The sequence below is a fragment of the Rhineura floridana genome, chromosome 22 (assembly GCF_030035675.1).
Source record: "Rhineura floridana isolate rRhiFlo1 chromosome 22, rRhiFlo1.hap2, whole genome shotgun sequence".
NCBI lineage: Eukaryota > Metazoa > Chordata > Lepidosauria > Squamata > Rhineuridae > Rhineura > Rhineura floridana.
The window spans coordinates 4,493,558-4,521,098 of NC_084501.1; the positions used below are offsets into that span (position 1 = coordinate 4,493,558).

Here is a 27,541-nt window from a genome sequence, read left to right on the forward strand (position 1 = left end):
ACACAGTTATACACACACCTCAGGAGTAAGGCAACAGGATGTACACAAATATTTTAACAAATAATAAATAAATCATAAGCACTGTCTTACTGAATTCACTAAATGGCCCATCTAGTCTAGGAACTTCTTTCCAACACACACTGGTCAGCCAGATGCTCTAGGAAAGCTCACAAACAGGGCCTTGACAGCAATGTCCTCCTTCTCTTGTTTGGCATCTGCAAGGCAGACTGCCACTGACTATGGATGTTTCGTTAATAATGCAAACACTGTACACTGGCTGATATCTCCCTTCCCGAATCCCAATTAAGAACTGAAAAGGAAGTGTTGGTTATTAAAAAGTGTGAGCAGGCTAGCTGTGAACCCCCCCGCAAGAAATCCCAGTGGCCTGACTTGATCTGACAAGACAGCCAACACTGTACAGCAAAATGCCTTAGAGAAACCCAAGATATGACAGCAATAGCCCTTCCCTACTTGAGCCCAGCAACCAGTATGCAGAAAGATATTGCCTCAGAGCCTGGAGGTTTCACAGAGCCATCATGCCTAATAGCTACTGATTGATGCCTTCCTTCTCTAGAGATGTATGTAGCCCCCTTTTAAAGCAATTGGCCACAACCTCTTGCAGCTATAGGTTCTACACACTAATTACACAGTAGGTGACTAAGAACGTTGTCCTGAACTTGCTTCAGCTGTGTCCATTTAATTGGCTCTACAACTGTTGTATAAAAAAACACCGCAGTTTTTTGCAGCCTCAGATGAGAGAGAGTGTTTGCCCGACTGGAGCTGAAGAAACACTGATTTGGGAGAGAGGGAGAACGGGAAAAAAGAAAGCTTTTCCTGTCAACTTCCTCTTCAATTTGTAACACTTGCATGAGGGAGTACAGGTTGGGGCATGTCGGCCGCACTTGCAGGAGGTTTCCGCAAAGACTGCAGATGCAGTCTTACAGGGGAAGAACATGGTAACTGGGCATGGAAACCCAGCTTCCTGAGAGCCCCAGCTGTAACATTTTGAAACAAAGCATTTCTGGTGACAAATGCCTGCTGAAGTGTCAGAGGGACCGTTGCGCCGTTCCCACCACTAGCAAAGACAGCACATATTATACAAAATATGTATAAAAAATAGAGGTGCTGTGCATATTTGCTTAATGTGCATCGCATACGCTAATCACAGAGTTTCATTTTGTGTAGGGCAGAGATCCATACATCCCTCACGGTGACATTCTACCTCCACACACTTTGGGATAAAATGGAACACCTCAACCAATTTCAATACAGGTTCAGGCCTGTACAGGATTATATCCTCCATCAAGAGTACTAGGACCTGGGAGACCGGGGTTCAAATTCTGACTCGACTGTGAAGCTCACTGCCTCTCAGCCTAGCCTACCCCACAGGGAAGTTAAAAGGACTCCCTTTTAAAAGAGGAATGGAAAGAATGGAAGTGGGGAGGGAGAGAGCCATGTAGGTGGGATACAAATGTAATAAATAAAAATCAGATAAATTAGAGAGCCTTTTATTTAAACACTTAGCACAGACATCAAAAGACACCATATTTATTTATACAAAGGTTACAGTTGGGCGCCAAACTAAGACAGCACCATGAGAAAAGAGGACGAGGGCCTTCCCATTTTTGCCAGTTGATAGCTCAGGAAAAGGCAGTAACGTCAAAAAGAGGGTGGGCGGACTCAGACCTACTTATTCCTTCTCCATCCTGAAGGGTTGCCCATTCTCTCCTAGGCTGAGCAAAACTGCAAATTCCACCTCCATAATTGCTGCTCACGGCCTGCCATTTCCAGAACTGGCTTGCAAGGGCTCGTACCACACAAGAACCTGAGGTTTTAAGACAACCCAAGGGGTGGGTGGGAAACAAACCTATTTGCCATATTAAAATCCACGGGAAGTGGTCAACGGGAAGTGGTCACCAGCGTGAAGAACTGGCACAGGATGTGATCATCGGACAGGAGACTTTGCTGTTTCTGCAGCTTGGTGAAAGTAGACAGGCAGCCTCACCAATGTGACCTGACTGGGAAGTTTGTTTTTAAGCAGTTGGGCACATCCAGAACATTCAACACTTTGAAGCAACTCCTACTCCCTCAACAAGCCTTGTTGACTTTTGCGACAAATGGCGACGGTCAAAGTTCGCCACCTTCCACGGAGGCAGGCCTCAGCCTTGCCTCACTTTCTGGACTTCTTTACACAGCCTGAGACTAAGTCAACAGTCTGGCTTTTGTTTCTGAGGCTTGAGGGGGTACATGGCTTCATGACGGAACCAAAGTTGCTGTTTAAAAAAACAGGCCTAATTCATTATGGCTTCTCTCAAAAGGGAATTGTGGTAATGAGGAAGTGAAGGATGAGAAATTACTGTTGTTTAAACATTCAGCATCTTCAAAAAAACACTATTCATAAGCTGTATTGGGAAAAGCCACGACAGTGAATAGAGTTTAACTTCAGTTTAGGTCTGGTCTAGGGTTGCCGGGTCAGAAGCATCCCAAACCCTGAGATTTCGGGCGTGGGCCCTAGTGATGTCATGGGGCGGGTCCGAGTGATGTCATTAAGCATCAACCACAGTTGCTTGGAGCATACAATTCAGACACAAACATTTCTCTGATTGGAAATTAAGATAGAAATTTTACCTAAAGATGGAGCCTGGGGTAGGGAACATTTCATCTAGCCTACTTGCTTCTGGCAAAATGGCTTTAAGTGCCCTCAGGCCAGGCCAGGCCAGTCACCAGAAAGCCATTGTAGGAAGAAGGGAGCCTAGTGTTGGGGAGATGTTAGATGGGAGCACTCAGGAGTAAAGATGGATGTCCCTGAAGGCTGCAATTCTAAACATACTTGCTAAGGGACTAAGTCCCATAGAACGCAACATGAGTTACTTCTGAGTAGATATAGTTTGGATTGTGCTGTTGATAAAGCTTGACTAGGGATCCTCTGCAAAGGAGAGGAACAAAGTAATCTGCCTTATACTGACTCAGGCCATTTGCTACCATCTAGCGCAGTACTGATGACAAGGACTAGCATTGGCTCTCCAGGATTCCAGGCAATAGTCTTTTCCAGAAATTGAATTTTGGACCTTTGCACGCAAAGCATATGCCCTACCACTGAGCTACAACCCTTCTCCAGTTTAAAAAGGTATATTTTAAAATTGTTATTTTCAATTCACTAATGAATGCACATCATGCCTAGGGCACATCCACACCATTCATTTAAAGCACATTCAACACACATTTGAAGAACATGAATCCCACCACAGAATAATGGGAACTGTAGTTTGTTAAGGGTGGTGAGAACTATAACTGAGGAGAAAACTACACTTCTCAGGATTCTTTAGGGGAAGTCATGTGCTTTAAATGCAAGTTAGATGTGCTTTAAATGTATTGTGTGGATCTACTTCATAAACTTTGCATGTAAATTGTTTTATTTTTTTCAAAATGGAAATGAGCTATAAAGTGTACAGAAGGACCATGGGCTACTCACCATCTCTCAGCCTATCTGCGCGGGAAAAAAAAAGAACCATGACTACCCCAAGAAAGAGGAAATAATCTGCAACCATAGTGCGAAATCAAATACTTATTGGGACACAGTATGAAGAAATATTTATATAACCATGACTGTCAAAGATATTTATTATTTACACAACTTGTAAAGATATTTATAGTGCAATTCTATGTTTGTTTACTCAGAAGCAAGTCCCAATGGGGCTTACTCAAACAGGGAAGCGTGCAGAGAACTTCAACCTCAAGTGATAAGGAACTTCACTCACCCAACCCAAAATTCAGAATCATGTCACTTTAAGCTGTTTTGCAACTGTTTATACTTGTTTTTATGGTTACTGGATTTTAAAGGGATTTATTTCTTATTGTGAGCTGCCTTGGTTTCCAATTACCAACCCTACCTCACAGGGTTGTTGGAAAGACTCTCTCTCTCTCTCTCTCCCCCTCCCCCTCTTTCTATATACACACACACACACTGCAGATGTAAAAATACATACACCCCATATAATAGTTTATTGTTAAGCCAGTTGGTCATTGCAGAACATTTTTAAAAAATCAGTATTAGTTTCCTAGATAATAAAAACTGTGATACCTAAGTAAGCCCTGACTAATTGCTTTAAAAGTAGGATTGGAGGGAAAGAGAAAGATTTACAACACAACACAATTCTTTGCTATGTTCACTCAAAAGTCCTATTAATTTACATCACAATCCTAACCATGTCTACTCAAAAATAAGTACTATTGCATGCAATGTGGTTTAACCCAAGTATGTGGGATTTGCATTGCAGCTTTACTCCCAGAAAAGCAAGTATTGGATTAAAGCTTCATATTGGGAAGGTTTTCAAAACACTGCCCTCTTTAACAGCCCAGCAAAATTTACACAAGAGACAGAAAAACTGAAAGCTTAGTTTTTAGTCAATTTATGAGATTTTCAGATAAACAGGGAAAAAGCCATTTTCTGGTGTTGCAATGAGGTCTAGGCACTGCCTGGAAGTCAACAAATCACAACCCTGATTTTACTTATTGGCTACAAACTTGAAAGGGCAGGGATAGAGCAGCCTGATACTAGCTGATTTAACAGACGTTGGACGGGCTGACATTTTGGTGTATATCTTGTGAACCAGACCACCTAGAAACTTTTTTTTAATTAAAGCAGAGAGTCTGGAGATTAAGATGAGTCACCCAGACAGGACCCCCAAAATCTGGAGTCTCCAGGCAAAAACCGGAGATCTGGTTACCCTAGTCTTGGCTACTTTGCAATTCAGCTGCCCAATCTCCTTGACTATTCTTTATTTCAGACATATAGGGGTGCATATGAAGACCGGCTACATTAGCAGAGGAGTCAGAAAAATGGTTTCGATAAGAAATTCAAGGGGCCTATTTAGTAGGGGAACACCAATCTCTACAACCCGCCAACTTCCTTGAACTGGTCCTCATGCCAGTAGGGCTGGCCATGAAGTCACAGCAGCCACCTCTTGAGGGAAGAAGGCTGTGGAGTTGTGATGTGGGTGTGATGGGGTTTTTAGCATGCCTTGGGAGGCAAACCAATGTTTCCCACATCTAAGGAACAGCACGATCCATTATGCGTTTCTGACCTACATGAAGCACGGTGGACAAATGCAGGATTCTGCATTTAGGCCACAAAAACAAAATGCACGGGTACAGGATGGGAAATACCCGGCTTAGCAGTAGTGCGTGTGAGAAGGACCTTGGAATTGTAGTGGATTGTAAGTTGAACATGACCCAGCAGTGTGATGCTGCGGCAAAAAAGCCAAATGCGGTTTTGGGCTGCATAAACAGAGCTATAGTTTCCAGGTCAAGGGAAGTAATAGTCCCACTATATTCTGCATTGGTCAGGCCTCATCTGGAATACTGCATTCAGTTCTGGGCGCCTCATTTTAAGAAAGATATAGACAAGTTAGAGCGGGTTCAGAAGAGGGCGACGAGGATGATAGCCGATATGGAGAACAAGTCTTATGAGGAAAGGTTGAAGGAACTTGGCATGTTCAGTCTGGTGAAGAGAAGGCTGAGGGGCGACATGATTGCACTCTTTAAGTACCTGAAGGGCTGTCACATAGAGGAGGGTACAGATTTGTTCTCTGCTGCCCCAGAGGGTAGGACTAGGTCTAATGGTTTTAAGTTGCAGGAGCGTAGATTCAGATTGGACATTAGAAGGAACTTCTTGACAGTAAGGGCAGTTCGGCAATGGAACCGACTGCCTAGGGAGGTGGTGGGATCCCCTTCGCTGGATGTCTTCAAGCAGAGGCTGGACAGCTATCTGCGGGAGATGCTCTAGCTGTGGATTTCCTGCTGTGAGCAGGGGGTTGGACTCGATGGCCTACAAGGCCCCTTCCAACTCTATGATTCTATGGATGTTGGGTACTGGAAGGAGAAAAAGGAACCTGGGTTTGTCCGGAGCATCACTTTCCCCTTGGAAGCACTGGGAATGCATCTGGAGACGACTAGCACTGTCCCAACCGGCATTTCCCATTGCAGTCCCTGCAGGTCAGATGTTCTGGCAGCAAGGAGCTTGTCGGCCTTCTTGGTGAGTCGGCAGGACCTTGATAGGCTCAATGGTGCTGCTGGGGCTGAACTCTGCCTCTGGCTGCCCACTAGCAATCTGCCTCTGGGATACAATCCGGTAAATTTCTGAAGAGCAAAGCAGAAAAAGTCAAGTAGACAGACAAAGCAGTGAAGGGAGCAGCAAATTTGGGGACCAGAAGTGCTGCTTATTTCTTCCTAAAAAAGCAAAAAGGTTGCTGTGCCGGTTCATATCTATCTATATATAAAAACACTTAAAAAACCCCCAGTTGGATAGTATATTTACTGGAACCAAGCAAAATGTCACCGAAGTATGACAAGCTTTTTGAGTGGTCCAGAACAGACCTTTGCTAGTTGGCCTGCATGACTTTGTTCCAGCTGGAAAATTGTGGAGCCACCTTGAGGTGCAGGTAAGGGACAGAAACAGAGGGGTGGGGGGGTGGAGTGACGAGGGAGAGAAGGAAATAAGAAAATAACGGTAGAAAAATTATACTGGATGTTGTAGCCATGGGTTCAAAGATGAAGACTGCAGGCTGAAGAAGCCCCTCCCAGGTGCTATAGATATCAGGTCATACACCTCGGATTCTGGGACAATTAAGCAATGATTGCACCCCGTCTTTTCAGAAATTAACGCCTGGTTTGTAACCTAGATTAGATTTCTCATAAATGGAGAGCAGCCATTTTTCTTTGTAAGAGAATCCTGGCCATGAAACCAGATATTGGTAGTACCCAGGATGGACTTATTCAGCCTGTAGTCTCCATCTTGGAATGGTCTACAAGCAAACCAAATTCTTGGACTTTTTTCCTCTCGTCCCCCTCACCACCTCCTTTGTGTAACCCCTTACCTGATGAACAGTTCTGGAGCTCAAAACTTGTCATACTTGTGATATTCTGACTGGCCCCAATAAAGGAATTGCCCAACTGTAGAGGTATTACGTCAAACAACAACACTGCGAGATAGGCCAGTCTCTCTCTCAGCCTTATCTTAGGTTCACCCAGTGAGTTTCAGGTCCAAGTGGAGATTTGACTCCAGGTGTCCACATTCTTAATCCAACACTGTTGGCCTATAATCTAATTTGTTGGCCCAATTTTTTTTTCTACCTTGTCCTTTTCTAGAAGTGGATTGCCACTACTGGATCCACAGCTATAGGATTTATGAGGCCCGATTATGGTGCAACAAGAGAGGCCCAGATGGTTGCTAGGTAACTAGTCAATGAGAGGGGAACCAGTGGGAATGGTTGCCTAACCACCACCTAGGCTTCTTCTGCCACAACTCCAAAGCATCAGAGAGGCACATTACTAGGCAACTGCCCTCGATGTCCCACCATCGCCACTCACTCCCAAAATGCCTCCTAAATTCTGTTGGCACCAAACCAACACCCACTAGGCAAGCTGAGACCAGGGTGATGCAGTGTTTGAGCTGAGAAGTTAGCGGATCGAGTGGAAACGTTCCTCAGGCCAAGAGTCTGCCAGCTGACAGACACTCCCTCCCCACCCCCATGCCGGGCTTGAAGCAGTGTCTCGAACAGGTCTGGGTGAACTGCGGTCGTGTGGACTTCTTTTTCAACCAAGGATTCCTGCCATATCAGTTTCAAGATGCATTTCTAAAGCAGGAGGAAGGACACTTTTTCAGCCCAAGGGCCGCATTCCCTTGTGGGCAACCTTCTGGGGGCTGCCTGCCAGTAGTGGGTGGGGACAGAGGCAAAAGTGGGCGGAGCAATAGGTGCAACTGTTCCCTTTGTGCAGTAGGACACATTCCAGCCATACGAGGTCTGGAGGCCATATTCAACTGTCATCGTCCCTCCCCATTCTAAGGATGCAGGCTCAGGATCTTGTTAATATCGCTAAGGGCTTAAACATTTAAGAAGTGCTTTGGCCCACCATTGATAAGGCCGTAGTCCACCTTCTGTAGGGCTGCCATATTGCCCGGTTAGCCGGCTTTTACCCAGATTATGGCCCTGCTACCTTAGCCCATTTGGTGGCCTGGATTCCCAGTGCCCACTTAGCCCATTTGGTGGCCCGGATTCCCAGTGTTCATTTTTTTTAAAAGCAAGTTTCTAGTAGGGGTGCTGGGTCTCCGGGCCAGGCCCTGCTTGGACTCTCTAGCCCTTGCTTTCCCCGTTGGCCTGAAGGAGGACAGATTGAATCTCTGGGTGGGTGCTGAGCTGTAGAGAGGGAACTACTATGCTTGCATACAATCACACACACACACACCCAACATGTGTGAAATAGTGCTAGGTGAGAAAGAGGCAGGGATTGCGTGGCTTCATTGTGTAGCTTGACTCCAGAGTAGCCAGGCAGGAGGTGGCGGGGGTGGCACCAGTACCATGCCACAGGAGGAGGGGGCATCCGGCAGCAGCAGCAATGTTTCTCTGGCACAGAACCTGCAGCTTCCACCCACTTTCCTCCCCCTCTAGCCTTGCCCAGCAAGTTGCAGCCATGAGTTCTCTTCCTCTCTTCCTCCCCCCCCCCCACCTGATTGAAGCACCTCGCTCTTCCCAGGAGCCTGCTGGTAGTAATAAAGTGTCTCTGCAGGCCTTGCTTTCTTTTAAATCTAGAAAGGAGGGGCTCAGTTTCTAAAGTTGAGAGCCACTGGCATAGTGGGTAGAATGTTGGACTAAGACCAGGGTTTGAATCCCCATTCAGCCATGAGGCTTGCTGGGTGATCTTGGGCCAGTCACTGCCCTTCTGCCTAACCTACCTCACAGGGTTGTTGTGGTGATTAAATGAGAAGGGCGAGAACTGCATACTCCACCTTGAGCTCCTTGGAGAAAAGGTGGGATTTAAATGTTGCTGCCGTTGCTGCTAATTATTATAATAATAATAATGATAGGACATTCCCAAGGAAGAGCTTCCTCCCCCCCTTTTTAAGAGCCCTGTTGTCTATGACTTGGTTAAGGTGTGTATCCAACCTTAATGTGCTTATGGAAGTAGTGCCCCCCCCCCAAGGGTGGAGGCTTGGACGAACTGTGTTATGGAAAAGAAAAGTCTGTGTGAAAGTGATTCGGGGATGCCATTGGGGCGATCCTAAGCAAATTTACTAAATAATGTCATCTTGAACTTGCACTTCACAAAATATTTTAAGGTCATGTCCGTACACACCTATGTAACCTTGTGTCTGGAGACTTAGAGCAGATAACACATTATTCAGAATAACTTTCCATAACTGTAAAGAGGTATGTCCACTTGTGTGCATCCCAGGCACCTAAATGAGGGGTGAGAGCAGCATAGGAATAGAGGCAGATGCCTCACGTCAGGGGTTCCCAAACTTTTCTTGACAAGTTACACTTTTATTGTTTTTAGTATATTTGTAAGCTGTCCTGAGCTCTGTTTTTAACAAGGGAAAGGCAAGATGTAAATCCTCTTAATAAATAAAATTTGTAAACTAGTACAGTAGGGCCCCGCTTTACGGGGTTCCGCTTTAAGGCGTTCCGCTGATGCGGTGGCTTTCGTTTTTAATTTAAAAGCTATTTTTTTTCTCTTTTGTGACGTTTTACGCCATTTTCGCGTCATTTTCGTGCGACACAGCCCATTAAAGTCAATGGGGTTCCACTTTACGGCGTTTTCTGCTTTACGGCAGGGGTCTGGAACGGAACCCGCCGTATAAGCGGGGCCCTACTGTATCTAGGCATTTAAGGCTGAAAATGTCAGTTTTTTAAAAAAAGATTCCTCACATCTTCCCCCAGTTTTTGGTGGTAATTTGTTATTGTTATGTGCCTTCAAATTAATTACGACTTATGGTGACCCTTTGAATCAGCGAGCTCCAGTATCATCTGTCATGAACCAGCCTGTTCACATCTTGTAAGTTCAGGTCTGTGGCTTCCTTTATGGAATCAATCCACCTCTGGTTGGCCTTCCTCTTTTTCTACTCCCTTCTGTTTTTCCCAGCATTATTGTCTTTTCTAGTGAATCAGGTCTTCTCATGATGTGTCCAAAGTATGATAGCCTCCGTTTCATCATTTTAGCTTCTAGTGATAGTTCTGGTTTAATTTGTTCTAACACTCAATTATTTGTCTTTTTCGCAGTTTGTGGTATGCGCAAAGCTCTCCTCCAACACCACATTTCAATTGAGTTGATTTTTCTCTTATCCGCTTTTTTCACTATCCAGCTTTCACATAGAGATCAGGAATACCATGGTCTGAATGATCCTGATTTTAGTGTTTACTAGGCACAAAAAATAAAACAGCTGAATAATGCAACCATTAATATGCTTAATTTGCACAATATGCAAATTACTCTGCCTGGATTTGTGGAACTGGAATATGGCAACCCTAAACTTCTGCCCACCTTGACAACAGAGCACACCTAAAGCTTCCCCTGGCAGGAGACGGGGATTGAGGGGGAAGATGACTTACCTGTTAGGATGTTGTGAAAGGCAGTCTCCACATTGGTGGAATCTAGTGCCGATGTCTCTATGAATGACAAGCCATTCTTTTCTGTGGGAGGTGGAAAGAGACAGACACACCATCAGGGGTCATCCACACATGCATCTGATTTTTACAGGGTTACTTTCTCCTCAGACCTCAGTGCCAGAAGCAGAACTCAAACTGCCCTGAAGCTATGTCCTCTGATCTGGAAAGTCTTTTCCTACTAGCCAAGGTGTATGTGGGGGGCTACCTGCGAGGGAATTGCATTCTGCACATACCACCTGTAGGCATTTTGAAACTTCACATCAGCAAACAGTTTCTGGGGCTCAGCTTCCTATCCCAGAATGCCCAGATTGATTGATTGATTGCTTAATTGATTGATATTGCATAACCTGAAGAACCCATTGGGGGTCTTACCATTTTCTATCTACCCTTCATTTCTTTATAACCAGGGCTACGATTCCACAGAAGCATAGGAAATTTGGTTCAAAAAAGGCATCCAATGATTCCCAAGTTTCTTTTTCTTAAAAAAGAAAATACAATTTCTCATGGCTGTAAAGCAGGGGTTGAGAACCTGTGGCCCTCCAGGGGCTGTTGGACTACAATTCCCATCATCGCCACCCATCAGTCCTCCTGGTTGGGACTGGTGGGAGTCTGAATCCAGCAATATCTGGAGGGCACTAGTACATAGGTACACAACATAAAGGAGACTACAAACATTCATTAAGCACAGCACCCTGCGTCGAGGCCAGGGACGTGGCCCTGGAGTTCCTCCCTGATCAGGACTGGGGAGAGAAAGGGGACTGGGACAGAGTGGTACCCGCAAAGCTCTTGGCCTCATCAGTGGGGACTGTCCGCAGATGCCGCAGGTCGCTCTTGTTGCCCACAAGCATGATGACGATGTTGGCGTCGGCGTGGTCCAGCAGTTCCTTGAGCCAGCGCTCCGCGTTCTCATAGGTTAGGTACTTGGCGATGTCATAAACAAGAAGTGCCCCGACTGCCCCCCGGTAATAACTGCCGTGCCGTGCCGTCAGAGAGGACAAGGGAAAGGGGGAGGGGGAGGGAATGGGTTAAAACTCAGCATACTCCACAGCACCAAATCCTCCCCCCACTTAAAAAGAAAATTATTTACATTCCCAAGTCATCTGCAGTTTTACTAGCCAAACAACTTTGCATAGCCCCCCCATGGTACCCAGGCCCCCCCCATTTATGCCACATGATCTTACTACAGATGTGCAGCCTTTGCAGAGGTATGAGGGCCACAGCTAGACTTCTTCGCTGCAGAGAAGCGATTACAGAATAAGCATTTCCCTCATAACTAACAGAACCTTTTAAAACAGCCTTCACCAACCTGGTGCCCTCCCAAAGTGTTGGACTACAACCCCCATTGGCTGCAGCCAGCACAGTTGTGATGGGAGTGGTACCAAAGCATCTGGCGGGCACCACCTTCATGTTCCAGGACCTTCCCACAAAGCCCAAGTCTTAGCCTCTATTTTCATGTCCACAAACAACTGGCATAGGAAACCTGACAGCTGAATTTAGAACAATGTTTTAAAGTATAGAAGCTTTTATTTTTCATGAAACACCTTCCTTCAATAAATTATGATTTCCCCGGTCCCTTGCAACCCCAAAGTCATGGTCATAGACTGACATGCTCACAGAGCAACTTTTAAACTAATGGAGCGGCCGGGGAAAGGAGTTGAGCAGGGACTAGCTCAGACCAAATCTCCTCCCGGGATAAAGATTAAAAAGAAAAGATGAAAATTTAAATGGGATAGACCTAGAACTAAGCATTGTGAGGGCAGAAGTACAGGACAGCAATCCAGAGCGGCCAAAGTATCACAGGCCAAATCAAAAATGCCAAAGGCACTTGAAGGAAGACGCTGTATACAAGTGTTTATACACTAATGCAACAAGCCTCCGAGCAAAGATGGGAGAACTGGAGTGCTTGGTCTTAGAGAAGAGCATTGATATAGTGAGCATAATGGAAACCTGGTGGAACGGAGAAAACTAGTGGGACACAGTTATCCCTGGATATATATATGTGAGACAGGGCATTGAATCCAGCAAGCTAGAAACCTCAAAAGAGGCCGACTCCTCTACAGAAATGTTGTGGGTGGCAATATTTATTTATTATTTGATTTAATAATAATCTTTACTGTTACGGTCAATGACCAGCATGAGGTAATCAGATAAAATTGTTAAAACACATATTATAAAATATTATTGTCAAAGACAGTTATAAAATCCAACCCAGTAGGGCCCCGCTTTACAGCGCTTCGCTAATACAGCGGTCTCAATTATATGCAATTAGACTAAAGCCCCATTCATACGGCGCTTGTTCCGCTTTTACGGCAGTTTTCGGGAGTTGTACGCCATTCTATTCAATGGGTTCTGGTTTACAGCATTTTTTGCTTTACAGCGGGGATCTGGAACGTAACCCGCCGTATGAGTGGGGCCCTACTGTATATATATATATATATATATATATATATATATATATATATATATATATATATATATATATATACACACACATTAAAACAACTTTAAAAACATTTTTTTAAAAGCTTTGAAGACATCTTAAAAAAAGGTTAAAAACCATTGTTTTTAAAAAAAGTTTTAAAACATATTAAAATGCAATTCCAGCACAGAAGCAGACTGGGATAAGTCTCAACTTAAAAGGCTTGTTGAAAGAGGAAGGTCTTCAATAGGTACCAAAAAGATAAGAGATGGCGCCTGTCTAATATTTAAGGGTAGGTGCCGCCATACTAAAGGTCCGTTTCCTATGTTGTGCAGAACTGACTTCCTGATAAGATGGTATCTGCAGGAGGCCCTCACCTGCAGAGCGCAGTGATCGACTGGCTATATAAGGGATAAGACGGTCTTTCAGGTATTCTGGTCCCAAGCTGTGTAGGGCTTTGTACCCCAAAACTAGAACCGTGAACTTGGCCCGGTACCAAATGGGCAGCCAATGCAATTCTTTCAGCAGCAGGGTGACATGTTGGCGATACCCTGCCCCAGTGAGCAGTCTCCCTGCCGCATTTTGCACCAGCTGCAGCTTCTGGACCAACCTCAAGGGCAGCCCCACATAGAACACATTACAGTAATCCAGCCTGGAGATTACCAGTGTGTGGACAACAGTGGTCAGGCTATCCCAATCCAGAAATGGCCACAGCTGTCTTACCAGCCAAAACTGGTAAAAGGCACTCCTAGCCACCGAGATCACCTGGGCCTCTAGCAACAAAGATGGATCGAGGAACACCCCCAGACTACGGACCTACTCTTTCAGAGGGCATACAACCCCCTCCAAAGCAGGCAACTGACCAATCATCTGAACTCAGGAACCACCAACCCACAGCTCCTCCATCTTGCTAGGATTCAGACTCAGTTTATTGGCCCACATCCAGCCCACCACTGAGTCCAGGCAGCGGTCCAGGGCTTCCACAGCCTCTCCCGATTCAGACATTACAGAGAAATAGAGCTGGGTATCATCAGCATACTGCTGACACCTCGCCCCTAATCTCCTGATGACCACTCCCAAGGGCTTCATATAGATGTTAAACAGCATGGGGGACAAGATGGTACCCTGCAACACCCCACAGCACAGCTGACAGGGTGCTGAAAGACAATCACCCAATGCTATTATCTGAAAATGACCCTGGAGTTAGGATCGGAACCACTGTAAAACAGTGCCACCGATACTCATCTCACCAAGTCGGCCCAGAAGGATACCATGGTCAATGGTATCAAAAGCCACCAAGAGATCAAGTAAGAGTAACAGGGTCGCACTCCCCCTGTCCTTCTCCTGATAAAGGTCATCCATCAGGGTGACCAAGGCCGATTCAGTCCCATAACCAGGCCTGAACCCAGACTGGAATGGGTCAAGATAATCTGATTCATCCAAGAGTACTTGCAACTGTTGCACCACAACCCTGTCAATCACCTTCCCTAAAAAGGGGGTATTTGCAACTGGTCGGTAGTTGTCACAAACCAATGCGTCCAGGATGGGCTTTTTCAGGAGAGATCACTTCTTCTTTCATGGCGGCTGGGACCACTCCCTCCTGCAATGATGCGTTGACCACACTCTGGATCCTCTCGGTCAGACCCCCTTGGCAAGCTTTAATAAGCCAAGAAGGGCAAGGGTCGACAGGACACGTTGCTGGCCGCATCATCGCAAGCACCTTGTCTACGTCATCAGGCCGCATCAACTGAAACCGTACGAGGCCACAGATCATTAGGAAAGGTACTGAAAACAAAACTGCCAACATGCTAATGCCGTTATATAAATCTATGATGTGGCCACATTTGGAATAATGTGTACAGGTCTGGTTGCCTCGCCTCAAAAAGGATATAGTAGAATTGGAAAAGGTTCAGAAAAGGGGATAGAGCGACTCCCCTGTGAGGAAAGGTTGCAGCATTTGGGGCTTTTTAGTTTAGAGAAAAGGTGAGTCAGAGGCGACATGATAGAAGTGTGTAAAGTGATGCATGCCATGGAGAAAGTAGAGAGAGAGAAGCTTTTCTCCCTCATAACACTAGAGCTCGTGGACATTCAATGAAGCTGAACGTGGGAAGATTCAGGACAGACAAAAGAAAGCCCTTCTTCACATATTGCAGAGTAAAACTATGGAATTCGCTCCCGTAAGAGGCAGTGATGGCCACCAACGTGGATGGCTTTAAAAGAGGACTAGACAAAATCATGAAGGATAAGACTTTCAGTGGCTACTAGCCATGATGGCTACGCTCTGCCTCCATAGTCAGCAGCAGCATGCTTCTGAATACCAGTTGCTGGAAACCACTGGAGGGAAAGTGCTCTTGCATTCAGGTCCTGTCTGCAGGCTTCCTTTGCACCACTGTGTGAACAGGATGCTGGACTAGACAGGCCACTGGTCTGATCCAGTAGGCTCTTCTTACAGTAGCCAAAGGGAGATCTTTTCAGCATAAAGATGGTGATCCTGAAAAACCCATCCTAAGCATGGAGTTGTCTTGGCAAGAACATCACCTTCAAGTAATAAAATATCTTGGGTCAGTACTGAATACAAGGTTCAGTCTTATCCTCTGTGCTGTTTAATACCTACATGAAACCACTGGGAGGAGTCAGAGGTTTGGGAATACACAGACAACTACTCTACTTTTCCTTCCTATCAGATCCTGATTGTGACTGTGGATTCCTTGAACAGGTATTTGGAGTGAAAAAAGGCTGAATGAGGGCGAATACATTGAAACTCAGTCTAGGCAAAACTGAGGTGCTTTTGGTGAATGGTTGATCAATCCAGGGGGGAAGTTGCATTCAACCTATATTGGATGGGGTTATGTTTCCCCTTAAGGTCTAGGCTCACAGCTTGAGGTGCAGAAAGTGGGAGAGTTCTAGATTCAGGTTTGCGGCTTGATGCTCAGACAACACTGGCAGCCCATTAACATTTTCTGCCAGCTTCAGCTGGCGCGCCTCTTCTAAAAGGAAATTGTGTACTAAAGCTATCCATGCTCAAGTCCTCAACACAGTGCCCACCTTCAGTGGGGCACCCTCAGAGACCTAAAACAGTGCCCACTAAGATCCCCACTCCCTTCTGTGCAAGTTCATCCTTGCTCGACATGCCACACCGTCCTCACTCACTGCACACACTCTCATTTCCTCCATCCTGATTGGACACTAGCATTGTGTGCACACAGCCCCCCCCAATTCGTTTTGATTGCCAGCTAACTAGCTGAGGAGATAGAGAGCAAGCAGTCAAAGAAGGAATGGCAATTGGCAGGGGGGTGTGGGGAAGAGATGAGAGAACCTTGGATCATTAACATCCAAGCTGGAATGCTGCAATCCATCACACACAGAGGTACCCTTGAAGACAACCAAGGAATTGCTGCTGGTTCAAAGCTGCTAGATTGCTAACTTGAACTGGCAGCTGTAAACATGTTCTACCAGTATGCAGTGGTGCAGCTAAGTAAATTTAGACCCTGGACTTAAATGGGCTTTAGATGGTCATCTGTTGTCCTTTGGGACCCCTGGGCTATGGGGCCCTGGACTTCAGTCCAGAGGTCCAGCCTTAGCTGTCCCCACTGCTAGTGTGTAAAGAGCCTCACAGGCCACCCATCTGCATCCAGGTCCTATTTAAGATCTTGGCCTTTAAAGCCCTCAGCTGCCTTGGACTACTTGAGTAACTAAAGCAACACTTTCTCCCACGACTCTGCCTGCTTGTTACAGCCTACTTTTGAGGCCCTGCTCTGATGCCACCCAAGGATTGTCAGGTGGCTACCAGAGGGGGGGAAAGCATTGGTGGGGTAGTGGGCACTCAAAACAATTTTTTTATTTTCCCTGCCAAATTAGGTCTCTTCTATGCCATTTGTAGCAGTGTGTGTGTCAAAAGAGTAATTGTGTTTTTAATTTAGCCACGTTAAGGCTTCAGCAATAAGACAGGATAGAATTTTAGAAATCAATAAAATAGCATAGTTTAGCTTCGCCTGGTCTACATTGTCCCTGTCACCAGTATCCTCATATAGTTCACATTCATATTTCCCAAGCAAAGAGTACAGACTTGGAATCTTTTTACTGATCTGTATTAAGTGACCTCAAGTATTACGTAAAGATCAGAAATGCTTCGAAGAGCATGGCCAATGATCAGGGATGATTTATTTATTTATTTATTAAATTTATTAGTTGCCCATCTGGCTGGCTGTCCAGCCACTCTGGGCGACGTACAAAATAAAAACATACAAATACATTAAAAAATTAAAAATCTCAACAATAATAATAAAACCTAACCCACCCCAAAAGCCTGCCTGAAGAGCCAGGTGGGAGTTGTAGTCCTGCAACATCTGAAGGTCACAGGTTCCCCACACCTGTTGTAAGGTGGTCCACTGGAAACAGGCCAGAGGCCCATTGCTGAACCAATCATTCATCTGCACCCCCAGTCTAAGCTACTAGGTGTGTTATGGGAATACATTCCATACATTTATTTTTACATGACTGCCTACTCCCCAGTCAACTTCCATCAAGTGACTCTCTCCAAGTCCTAGTATCATCCAAGAACTAAAAATGGGCGGGAGGCAGATCTTAAGCTCTGACTTGGAAGTTTCAGGGCTTGTGCCTTCCGCCCAGGGCCCATGACTCCTGACATTGAGGGGAATCACTAACATGTCAGAGGGAAGGGTCAGACCCAAGGCGTCAAGCCAGCCAGCTTGTGTGATCAGGTTCTGTTCCACTGTTTGCCATCCTGGCCCCTTCCAACAAGACCCTAGTGCTTCTCTGTAAGGCCCTGCTCACCCTTTAGTTCCAAGGCTTAGTCATAGGGTCTGATTCAAGGTCAAAGAAGTTGATTGATCTCAGAGAGAAGCTTGAAATCTCAGGACAGCCTTCAATATTTTTTGAGAGTCATTGGAAAAAAACAGAAGGTGAGCAAATGAGCCACACGTTTGCCTTTTTGGCACTTTGGTACAGCAGAGACAAATCACCACTGCTTATTTCTGTTACATCATCTGTCAAGGAGCTATTTTCCAATTCTCTGCATGACAAATAAATAGGCTTTTCTCAGAGGAACACCAACCAAAAAAACTGCAAAAGAAAAGGTAGGTCAAGCTGGACCACATGGTTAAGGATTAAACTTGTCAGTTTTATTTTGAAAAATCCCAGATGCCCTTTGTTATGACTGACTTGCTTTCTACAACCAGCAGATGGTCACTTGGAGACTACAAACAAGCGGGCCTTCTTGGTGTTGGCACCTGTCCTCAGGAATATCCTCCCTCCTGGGTATTTTGTGAGGCAGAGGCAGTCATCACCATTGTTATTACCATTATTAGACTTGTTAGCCGCTTGTTACCCAAAGGATTCCAAGCGACTTACAACACATTTCAAAACATAAACACAACCACATTATACTATAGAAAGAATTCAAACAAACCCTCTTAAAAACGTATGTTTACCCCCAGTTTTTCTACTCTGATTTCGTTTTGTACACTGCCCAGTCATATAGTTGCATTTTGTCTTTCATCTTTGTTTTAGAAAGTTTCATTGAAATGTCACTGTACTTTTATTAATTTCTATGTAAGCCACTTTAATATATTAAGATGCATTTTAAATTTTTAATACGCAAATAAAACAACCTAATGTCACAAAATAGTGGGCAAGCCTTTCAAGTCCAAAAGAACTCTTCGTTAGGCTGGATGTTCAGCAAAGTAGGAGGAGTGAGAGACAGAAGTCGTAACACCTGCATTGGTCCAAAAAACAACTTTTTATCGCATAGAAGGGGCACAGGTATAGAGGTTGTGAGGAAGAGCCCCTGCTCTTCAGGAGTCACCACTACAACGCTGCATTGGCGTGACATGTGAAGGCAAAATTATACTTACGCAGAAGTAATGGCACGGTAGCGCTCCTGCCCAGCTGTATCCCAGATCTGGGCCTTGACCGTCTTGTTATCTACCTGGATGCTCCGTGTGGCAAACTCCACCCCAATGGTACTTTTGCTCTCCAGGTTGAACTCATTCCGGGTGAACCGGGACAGAAGGTTGCTTTTTCCTACTCCCGAGTCCCCAATGAGGACAACTGCAAAGAAGCAAAATATTAAAGAGAGAGAGACAGCACAATTAAACATTAAAATGTTAATAGTGCAGGGAAGGGAAATGGTAAAATGTCATTTATTTGATTAAACACGGCCTTTCTCAACCCAAAAGATTAAGGACTCGAAGTCTTTCCTGGGCTATACAACTTCTGGTCGCAGGGTGTATGTGTGTTAAATGTTTGCATACTTCCACATCTGAAAACAATTCCAAACACACAGGCAAAATTAGCATATCAGGGAGGAAAACTAGCAGGGTTTTTTTTACATGTAATAAAGTTGTCCACCCCACTTTATAAAGGCCCAGATCTAGGGAACACCACAGTGGAATGCAATGGCGAAAGGGTACAAGAGAACAGACAGGCATGAAATCCCTGAGGGCTGGAGGAGCGAAGGTCATGAGGGATCATGGAAAACGACTCCAAAATCCACAGTTAGGCTATACCTTTATTTCAAGGGTGGGGAACCTGAGGCCAGTGCAGCTGTCCAGGCCTGACTACTGGGCCTTCAGACCGTCCCCAGGCCATGCCCCTCACTGCCCTCCCTCCACAAGTGCTTTTGCCTGGCTGGCATTGTCTTTGAACTGTGATCATGCTTCTTTTGCATGCCTGGACTGAAGATGGAAAGGGTTACGTGGCTAGAAACCTCTGACTTTTGCATGGCTGGAATGTACACACCTGTCCAGAAGGCCAGAGTCACACCCATAGCTCCACCCACTTTTGCCTCTGGTCCCGGCTACCATTGGCATCTGGCTCCCAGAAGGCTTCCCGTGAGGGAGTGTGGCCCTCAGTCTGAAAAAGGCTCCTCGCTCCTTATTGCGACCAGCCAAAATGTCACAGAAGCATGGCAAGCTTTTGAGTTCTCCAGAATTCTTCATTAGGCCAAATGAAGTGCTGGTCTGAGACTGTGAAAAACCCGCTCTCCCTGCAACAGCCCACATTGTACTTGCAGCCGGGCAAGAAGTTAGAACAGAGACAACGAAAAGCAGGATTGTTACTGCAACGGCCCCTTCGCTCTGGAAGGAGGGATTGCCCTTTTCTAGCTCTTTTCGGCAAGACCAACTGTTGGGATTGTTTTTAAGTTATACCCTCCCCAATATATGTATAATTTTTGTTTGCACTGTTTAAAAATGGTTTTATCTTATCTGGGTTTTTTTTAATATGCTTTGGAGAAAGCAGGCAATATAGTAAAAAAAGATGAGGGGAATGAAAAATAAAATACAGTAGAATGCTTTAAAAGAAATGGGGGTGCCACAGCATCTGATTGTCCTGATGCGCAACCTACACTCTGGACAAGAGGCTACTGTAAGGACAGAATATGGAGAAACCGATTGGTTCCCAATAGAAAAGGGTGTGAGACAGGGGTGTATTTTATCACCCTATTTGTTTAATCTGTACGCAGAACATATCATACGGACAGCAGGATTGGACCAAGATGAAGGAGGTGTGAAAATTGGAGAGAGAAATATCAATAATTTAAAATATGCAGACGATACCATACTACTAGCAGAAACCAGTAATGATTTGAAACGAATGCTGATGAAAGTTAAAGAGGAAAGCACAAAAGCAGGACTACAGCTGAACATCAAGAAGACTGAAGTAATGACAGCAGAAGATTTATGTAACTTTAAAGTTGACAATGCGGACATTGAACTTGTCAAGGGTTATCAATACCTCAGCACAGTCATTAACCAAAATGGAGACAATAGTCAAGAAATCAGAAGAAGGCTAGGAGTGGGGAGGGCAGTTATGAGAGAACTAGAAAAGGACCTCAAATGTAAAGATGTATCACTGAACACTAAAGTTAGGATCATTCAGTCCATGGTATTCCCGATCTCTATGTATGGATGTGAAAGTTGGACAGTGAAAAAAGCAGATAAGAGAAAAATCAACTAATTTGAAATGTGGTGTTGGAGGAGAGCTTTGCGCATAGCATGGACTGGAAAAAAGACAAATAAATGGGTGTTAGAACAAATTAAACCAGAACTAAAATGATGAAACCAGAACTAAAATGATGAAACTGAGGTTACCATACTTTGGACACATCATGAGAAGACATGATTCACTAGAAAAGACAACCATGCTGGGGAAAACAGAAGGAAGTAGAAAAAGGAAGGCCAAACAAGATGGATTGATTCCATAAAGGAAGCCGCAGACCTGAACTCACAAGATCTGAACGGAGTGGTTCACGACAGATGCTCTTGAAGGTTGCTGATTCATAGGGTTGCCATAAGTCGTAATCGACTTGGAGGCACATAACAACAACAACAACAACAGTAGAATCACAAAGCAACTCCAGCCAACGGAGTCCAGCCCAGAAGGAAACCCTGGATTGATTGATTTATTACATTTGTATCCCGTTAGACTGAGAGAGAGAGTGATTGGCCCTCAAGGTCACAGCGTGAGCCCTATGGCTGAGTCAGGATTATGAACCTTGGTCTCACAGGTCCTAGTTCAGCACTCTAACCACTACACCACACTGGCTTCACAGACACCAGGAAATGGTGGCCCACAACCCCAAATCACTTAACCAGACATTGCTTCCTAACCACCAGAACAGCAGGTTAGGCTGCCAAGAAGTCATAATGCACAGGAAATAGTTTGTGATCAAAGTTTCCCATACTTCAAGTGGGCAGTACCACAACATCAGGAAGAAGCCCTCCACACATAGACCTCGACTCAAAGAGGTCCTAGTTCTCAGTGAGGCTGAAAACCCAATTGTGTTTGGGCTGCACCATTTTAAGCGACGGGCAGCAACCTGCAAGACTGATTGCACCGCCATGCAACCAAATCAGGGTGTGTGTGTGTGTGTGTGTGCTGGGTTAGAACATACACATTCCAAGCCTGGATTTGTAGGCCGGGATTGTGTATAAACCCCTCCAGACTGATGCTCCTTTGTGGGTGTATTCTGCGACACGTCACTGACACAATAATAGTGTATTAGTGCGGGATTTATTCAAGACTGTCCACACATCATTCTGCTCTACTGGTTGCACTGTGTGCTTCCCAAACAATACCACATTATTGCCATCTAGAGGGGCACTCTTGCACTATAGCGCAACAGAAGCAGGATAAAAAAATTGGAACATCTGCAGTATGGAAAGTTATAGGATTTGCACCAGGAAGCTATGGAACAGGTGCTTATTGGGAAAAAAGCAGCATGGCTGCCCTCAAACCTCTGGAGGCACAAACAGTATTGAAAATGGGATCATGTATACCGCCCGGATACCATCATGAGCACAATTTGTGCTGTACAAATCACCATGAATGCACAATAAAAAGGATTTTGGAGGGGCCCTTAGGCCCAGCAGATCCAAGGCTGGCCCTGGCAGAGAGTGAAGCATACCTGCTTACCCTCAACCTGCTTTACAACCCCATCCAGACAAAAAAACGCTACTGAACTGGAAGGGCCAGATTTTTTTTCGCCACATGCAAAGTGAACCAACCGAAAGAGAAATCAGGCAGTCAGTGCTTCTCTTCAAATGCATGAACTGGAGGCCCCTCCTGTCTCACTGTTCCCCCCCCCCCGCCGATACTTGTTCTTCAGTATACAAAAGGATTGCTTGTGAACCAAACTCTGGGTGCGGAACATGACTGAGTGGGTGTGAAAGGGTTTTTCTTGAAAGGTGTGTAACCGCTTAAGTTGCCATTCCTGCTTTTTCAAAGAAAAGGGAGGGGAGTCATCAGAGCCCAATCCACTGACTTCATTCCATGCGCAATCATGACACATTTGGATGAACGAGCTAAAAGGACAGCAAAACTAACAGCAGGATTTAAGCAATAAGTGTCTACAAGTGTTGCATCTACAAGTCATCTTGGATCCAGGTTCACCCTCTGGGACCCTCTGGACTGGTGCTCTTTTTGCAGGCTGTTGCCGCAGTAATAGTGTATTAGCGGTACATTTATACTGGACTGTCCACACAGTGTTCCACTTTATTGCTTCCACAGAGCTATCGCATTCTTTCTGTCTGGAGGTGCAATCCTGCATTACAGTGCAACAAAAACAGGCCAACCCTCCCCCACAGAACATTTGTAGTACAGTAGGGCCCCCCACTCGTACGTTGGGTTACGTTCCGGACCCCCTGCTGTAAAGCGAAAATCACTGTAAAGCAGAACTCATTGAATAGAATGACGCGCGATGCCCGGAAACCGCCGTAAAAGCAGAACAAGCGCCGTATGAGTGGGGCTTTAGTCTAATTGCGTCTAATTGAGACCGCCGTATTAGCAAATCGCTGTAAAGCGAAGCACCGTAAAGCGGGGCCCTACCATATAAAAAGTTGCAGGATTTCAGCAGGAAGTTACAGGACATACACCAACTGGGAATAAAGCGATATGTCCACCCCAAAGCTTTTGCAGGAATCAACAGTACTGAAAGCGGGATTGTGTATAAGCACCCCAACACGACACAAATCATTGTGAATGCACAATAAAAAGCTCATCTAGAGTGGCCCTCCGTATTCAGATCCAAGCTTGTCTTACAGAACAGCCTTCCTCAACCTGCTGCCCTCCAGATCTTTGAAACTACAAACAGCAATCAACCCCAGCCAGCACCGCCATTTTGAACAACATCTTTCATCTGCACTGGGGCTGATGGGAGTTTGTAGTCCAAAACTTCTGGAAGGCACCAGGTTGGCAAAGGCTGATCTCAGACCATTGCGTTTTGAGGTGAACATCAGGTGATGCAGGAATTCCTCCCGTGCGCTTGATATGCAATGGCTCAGGGTGATTTATACATTCACACACATGCAACCCTGAGTCCCAGTCTGCTTAGTATATCAGGCTAGAGTATTGGACAAGAGAAATCCAAGCCCAAATCCCTGCTGTGCAAAGAAGCACCACTGGCTGACCTTTGGCTAGATGTTCCTTTCACCCAGACCTACCTCACAGAGTTGTTGTGAGGATAACAAAGAGATATTAGCAGACTAAGAACTGCCTGGAAGAAAAGCAGGATATTAAAAATGGGAAACTAAAAAAAATAGCAGCCACCCCAAAGACTGCAGCTCTAAAGCCGCCCCATCCCTTCTGAACCAACTTTATTTTTTTAAAAAATTAACCAACCCAGAAGCAAGGCAAATTTGTTCCAGCAAGATTACCCACACCTTTCAAAACAAGCAACCAAGACTCACAGGGAGAGTTGGACCCAACAGAGAAGTATCAAGCACCCAAGGCTTGGGATGTTCAAATGTTCCTTGGGGTGGGGGCAATAGCTCTTTCAGAACAATTTAGGGCTGGACAAGTCACAGGCAACCCCTACTCCCCAAATTCTTTATGCAGCTCCATTCAAGGCTGGCCCCACCATTAGACAGAATGAGGCATTTGCCTGAGATGGTAGATCCTGAACTCCTGACCATTCCCTCATTGGAGATCCGAACTGAACGTCACCTGGCTGTTATACACTCCGAAATGAGTGTCCTGCCCTCTCAGGAGCACAAGGGGACACAATCCCATTGCCAGTGTTGAAGGAAGATTCAATTGAGGGGGCACCATCTTGTCCTTTGCCTCAAACAGCAAAATGTCTTGAGTCAGGAGCGTCGCTGTCTGCCCTCTCTTCAGATAACCTCAGTACTAACATTCAGTGTTACAAAGGAACTCCCATCTAATCCCTCCCTAATCCTTTCAACAGCCATGTAACCAAGGAGAATATGGTTATTCCAACACTGCGGATAAAAAAGGCAGGGCTGGCCCCGTATATCTTGCTGCCTGAAGCATAGGACAAGATTCCCCCCCCTCAGATGTACAGAATCTGACCAGATTGGCAGTTGAACCTTACATCTTTTACCGTACCCAGAAGCAGCAGGCTAGCTTGGGGTGGGTGGGTCAAAGCTAGTTAACTTAGGGGACTCGGGAACATTGGTTGCCCAAGGCAGCTGCAGCATCTTGTCTAATGGTAGGGCCAGCTCTAGGAAGAAGGAGAGTTGGAGGTATAAAGGCTGTTTGCCATACTGCTACATGGCAGTGAGACCCTAGAAACTTTCCAAGCATGGTTTTGAAAGTAAGATTTTTGGGGGGGGAGGGGGAGAAACAACACAGTTCAAGTAACAAAGTAAGTTCAAGATACTGTTTTTTTTAAAATCCAGAAAACAGAGATCTTGTGGAGATTTATGGCATACCACAACCCTTGCCAAACCTGAATGTACCACTTCCTGCCATCTTTCCAACCATACACATGTGCCAGGGCCTGCTTACATACAGGAATACCCCGCTATACGGACCTTCACTTTACGGACACTCATGAGTATGGACATATTTACAGTAGCGCCATTCCCGTTTACGTACGCTCGCTTCGCAAGAACGGACACTTAACGGCATGACGCCACCGCCCGATCAGTTTCCAACTACAAACTTTCTTAAAATAAGGCCTACTGTGTTTATTTTAGTTATAAATGCATTATTTACATCAGTTATGCCCATATATGACGTTTGCAGTGCAGTATATGGATCGATAAGTGAAAAAAGGCAGTGCTTCACTTTAAGTACATTTTTAGTTTATGTACTCAGTCTGGACCCATTGCATACGTTAATGTGGGGTATACCTGTATTTTTTAAAGCCATAAACCAAAGTTTAAGCTTCAATTTTTAGGGATGCAGAATCCAAGCAAGATAACGTGCAGGCCCTCAGTCAATGCCACGTTTTGAATGAACTGGCACCAAGGATAGGTTTAAAACAAAGGCCTCCCCAGCTTCTTCAAACAAAACGTGCATATATGGTTTTGAAGCAGCCTTCCCCAACCTGTTGTCCTCCAGATATTTTTGGACTACAGACCTCATCAGCCCTAGTTGGCTATGGCTCATAAGAATTGTAGCCCAAAACATCTGAATGGCACCAGGTTGGGGAAGGGTGGCTGAAAGCAATGCCAGCCTTTGGAACTCCTGGCCCCAGAACAAAGTCTCAGTAATGCATTGGGGCATTATTCCTATAATGGTTAAATAATCAATTTTAAAACAGGGAGCAACAGGGAGACTAGGCTGCACACATACCATACACTTAAAGTACCCCCCAAGAGTCCTGGGAACAGCAGTGTACATCTCACAGGGCTACAGGTCACAGCATCCTTAAGCCACCGTTCCCAAGATTCTTGCCAGGGAGGAATGTATTTTAACTATGTGTGAGCTACAAGTCAGATGAACTGATACCTGTTGTATGACGCTGGAAGACTGAAAGTTGTGGGAAGAAGGGAGAACTAGCTTGAAACATGCAGTAGCCACCTCTGATCCTTCCCCACAGCCCTGCAGTGTGGCCCCACAGAAGCCAACCTTGAAAAATGAGGAAAATTAGGCTTCTATGGGGCCACCTTGCAGAGGCATGGGGAAGAATCAGGGGTGGCTAGTGTTACTCCACAGCTTTTCGTGAGTGTGGTGGATTCCCCCCCCCCGCAAGTTCTACAGAACTGTATACATGGGATATTATTTCTTAGGCAAGTTGTGGGGGTCTCTTCTCACGGGATGGGAAAGGAAGACACGGAATCTGCTTTTTGAGACGAGAACATGCTTTTTAAAAGGAGGAAAAAAGCTGAGCAGAAAAAGTGAGAATTTCTACAGGTAATAACACACATCAGTGGCTAAGAAGCAGCGGCAGTTGGCAAGAAGCTATTTTCCTGTTAACACCAAAAAAGGTAGAAAAAAAAGTAAGCCTTTGCAACTTTCCAAAAGGAAAAAGCCAACTTACTTTTGAAGAGGTAATCATATTCATCATCCTTGCCCCTCATGGTGACTTGAGCTCCCCAAGAGTTCAGATACCCTCCCAATAAATCAGGTGAGGACACACCTGTGCCTCCTTCCCCAAACCCCAAAGAAGCAGGTGACCTCACTACTCCGGGATTTCCTGGGTTTAACCAGCTTCAGGTAGAACAGCCAAGGGAAGGCCTTAGGAAGCTTTCTCTCTCTGCTGTTGGTTGGTCTGCTGCTCTCTCCCTTTGTTCTGATTGGTCCAGTTTGGAGTCTGGAATTGACTGGCTGTCAAGGAGCTCACCTGGCCCCGGTAGGTGGGTGGGGCATGTATATTAAAAAAAAATAAATTAAAGAGCCAGAGCTTCATTCCACTTAAAAAGGCAGAAAACAAGGCTGGAATGTAACATGCTAATTTCTGCAATTTGTAATCTGAATGCTCAGTTTCCTGCCTGACCCCACCCAGGCAAGGTGAGGCATGGAGTAACGTGGTGCTGATTTTTCATACGCCAGATGATTCAACTCAGTTTGAAGATATTGTGCAGGTACCTCAAAAAGTTTTAAAAGGGGGGGGGGAGCCAGACTGTGCTGCCCTAAAAGCCAGCTTCTGTGAGCTGGATGAATTATGCAAATAAAGAGCACTAACCTCTTGCACTAACCTGCTGCACTTAGGCAGTGTGCAGTGTGGCAGGGGGAAGGCAAGGCAAGGATATCTTCAAACTGCTGAAGCCACTCATCAGCTTCTCCCCTGCTCCTCCGTAAGAACATAAAAAGAACCTGCTGGATCAGGCCAATGGCCCATCTAGTCCTCTGCTGCCCAAGGCAGAATGCCTCTCAATGCCAATTGCTGGGCATCACAAGGCTCTTGTGGGAGCAAATTCCACAGTTCTATGTGCTGTACATAGATCCTCCGTGGCGCAGAGTGGTAAGTGGT

General features: G+C 45.4%; 1 protein-coding gene across 1 annotated transcript; it reads right to left on the bottom strand.

The window, feature by feature from the left end:
• Nucleotides 1–1,511: 1,511 nt before the first annotated feature.
• LOC133374719 (ras-related protein Rab-11A-like) lies at nucleotides 1,512–26,774 on the bottom strand. The gene is made up of 5 exons (XM_061605913.1): nucleotides 26,609–26,774; nucleotides 18,735–18,930; nucleotides 11,218–11,411; nucleotides 10,386–10,466; nucleotides 1,512–6,138 (listed from the first exon to the last, which is right to left on the bottom strand). Exons 1-5 carry the CDS (start codon nucleotides 26,646–26,648, stop codon nucleotides 5,996–5,998), a joined length of 654 nt encoding a protein of 217 aa, XP_061461897.1. The 5' UTR covers nucleotides 26,649–26,774; the 3' UTR covers nucleotides 1,512–5,995.
• Between the last annotated feature and the right edge of the window lie 767 nt (nucleotides 26,775–27,541).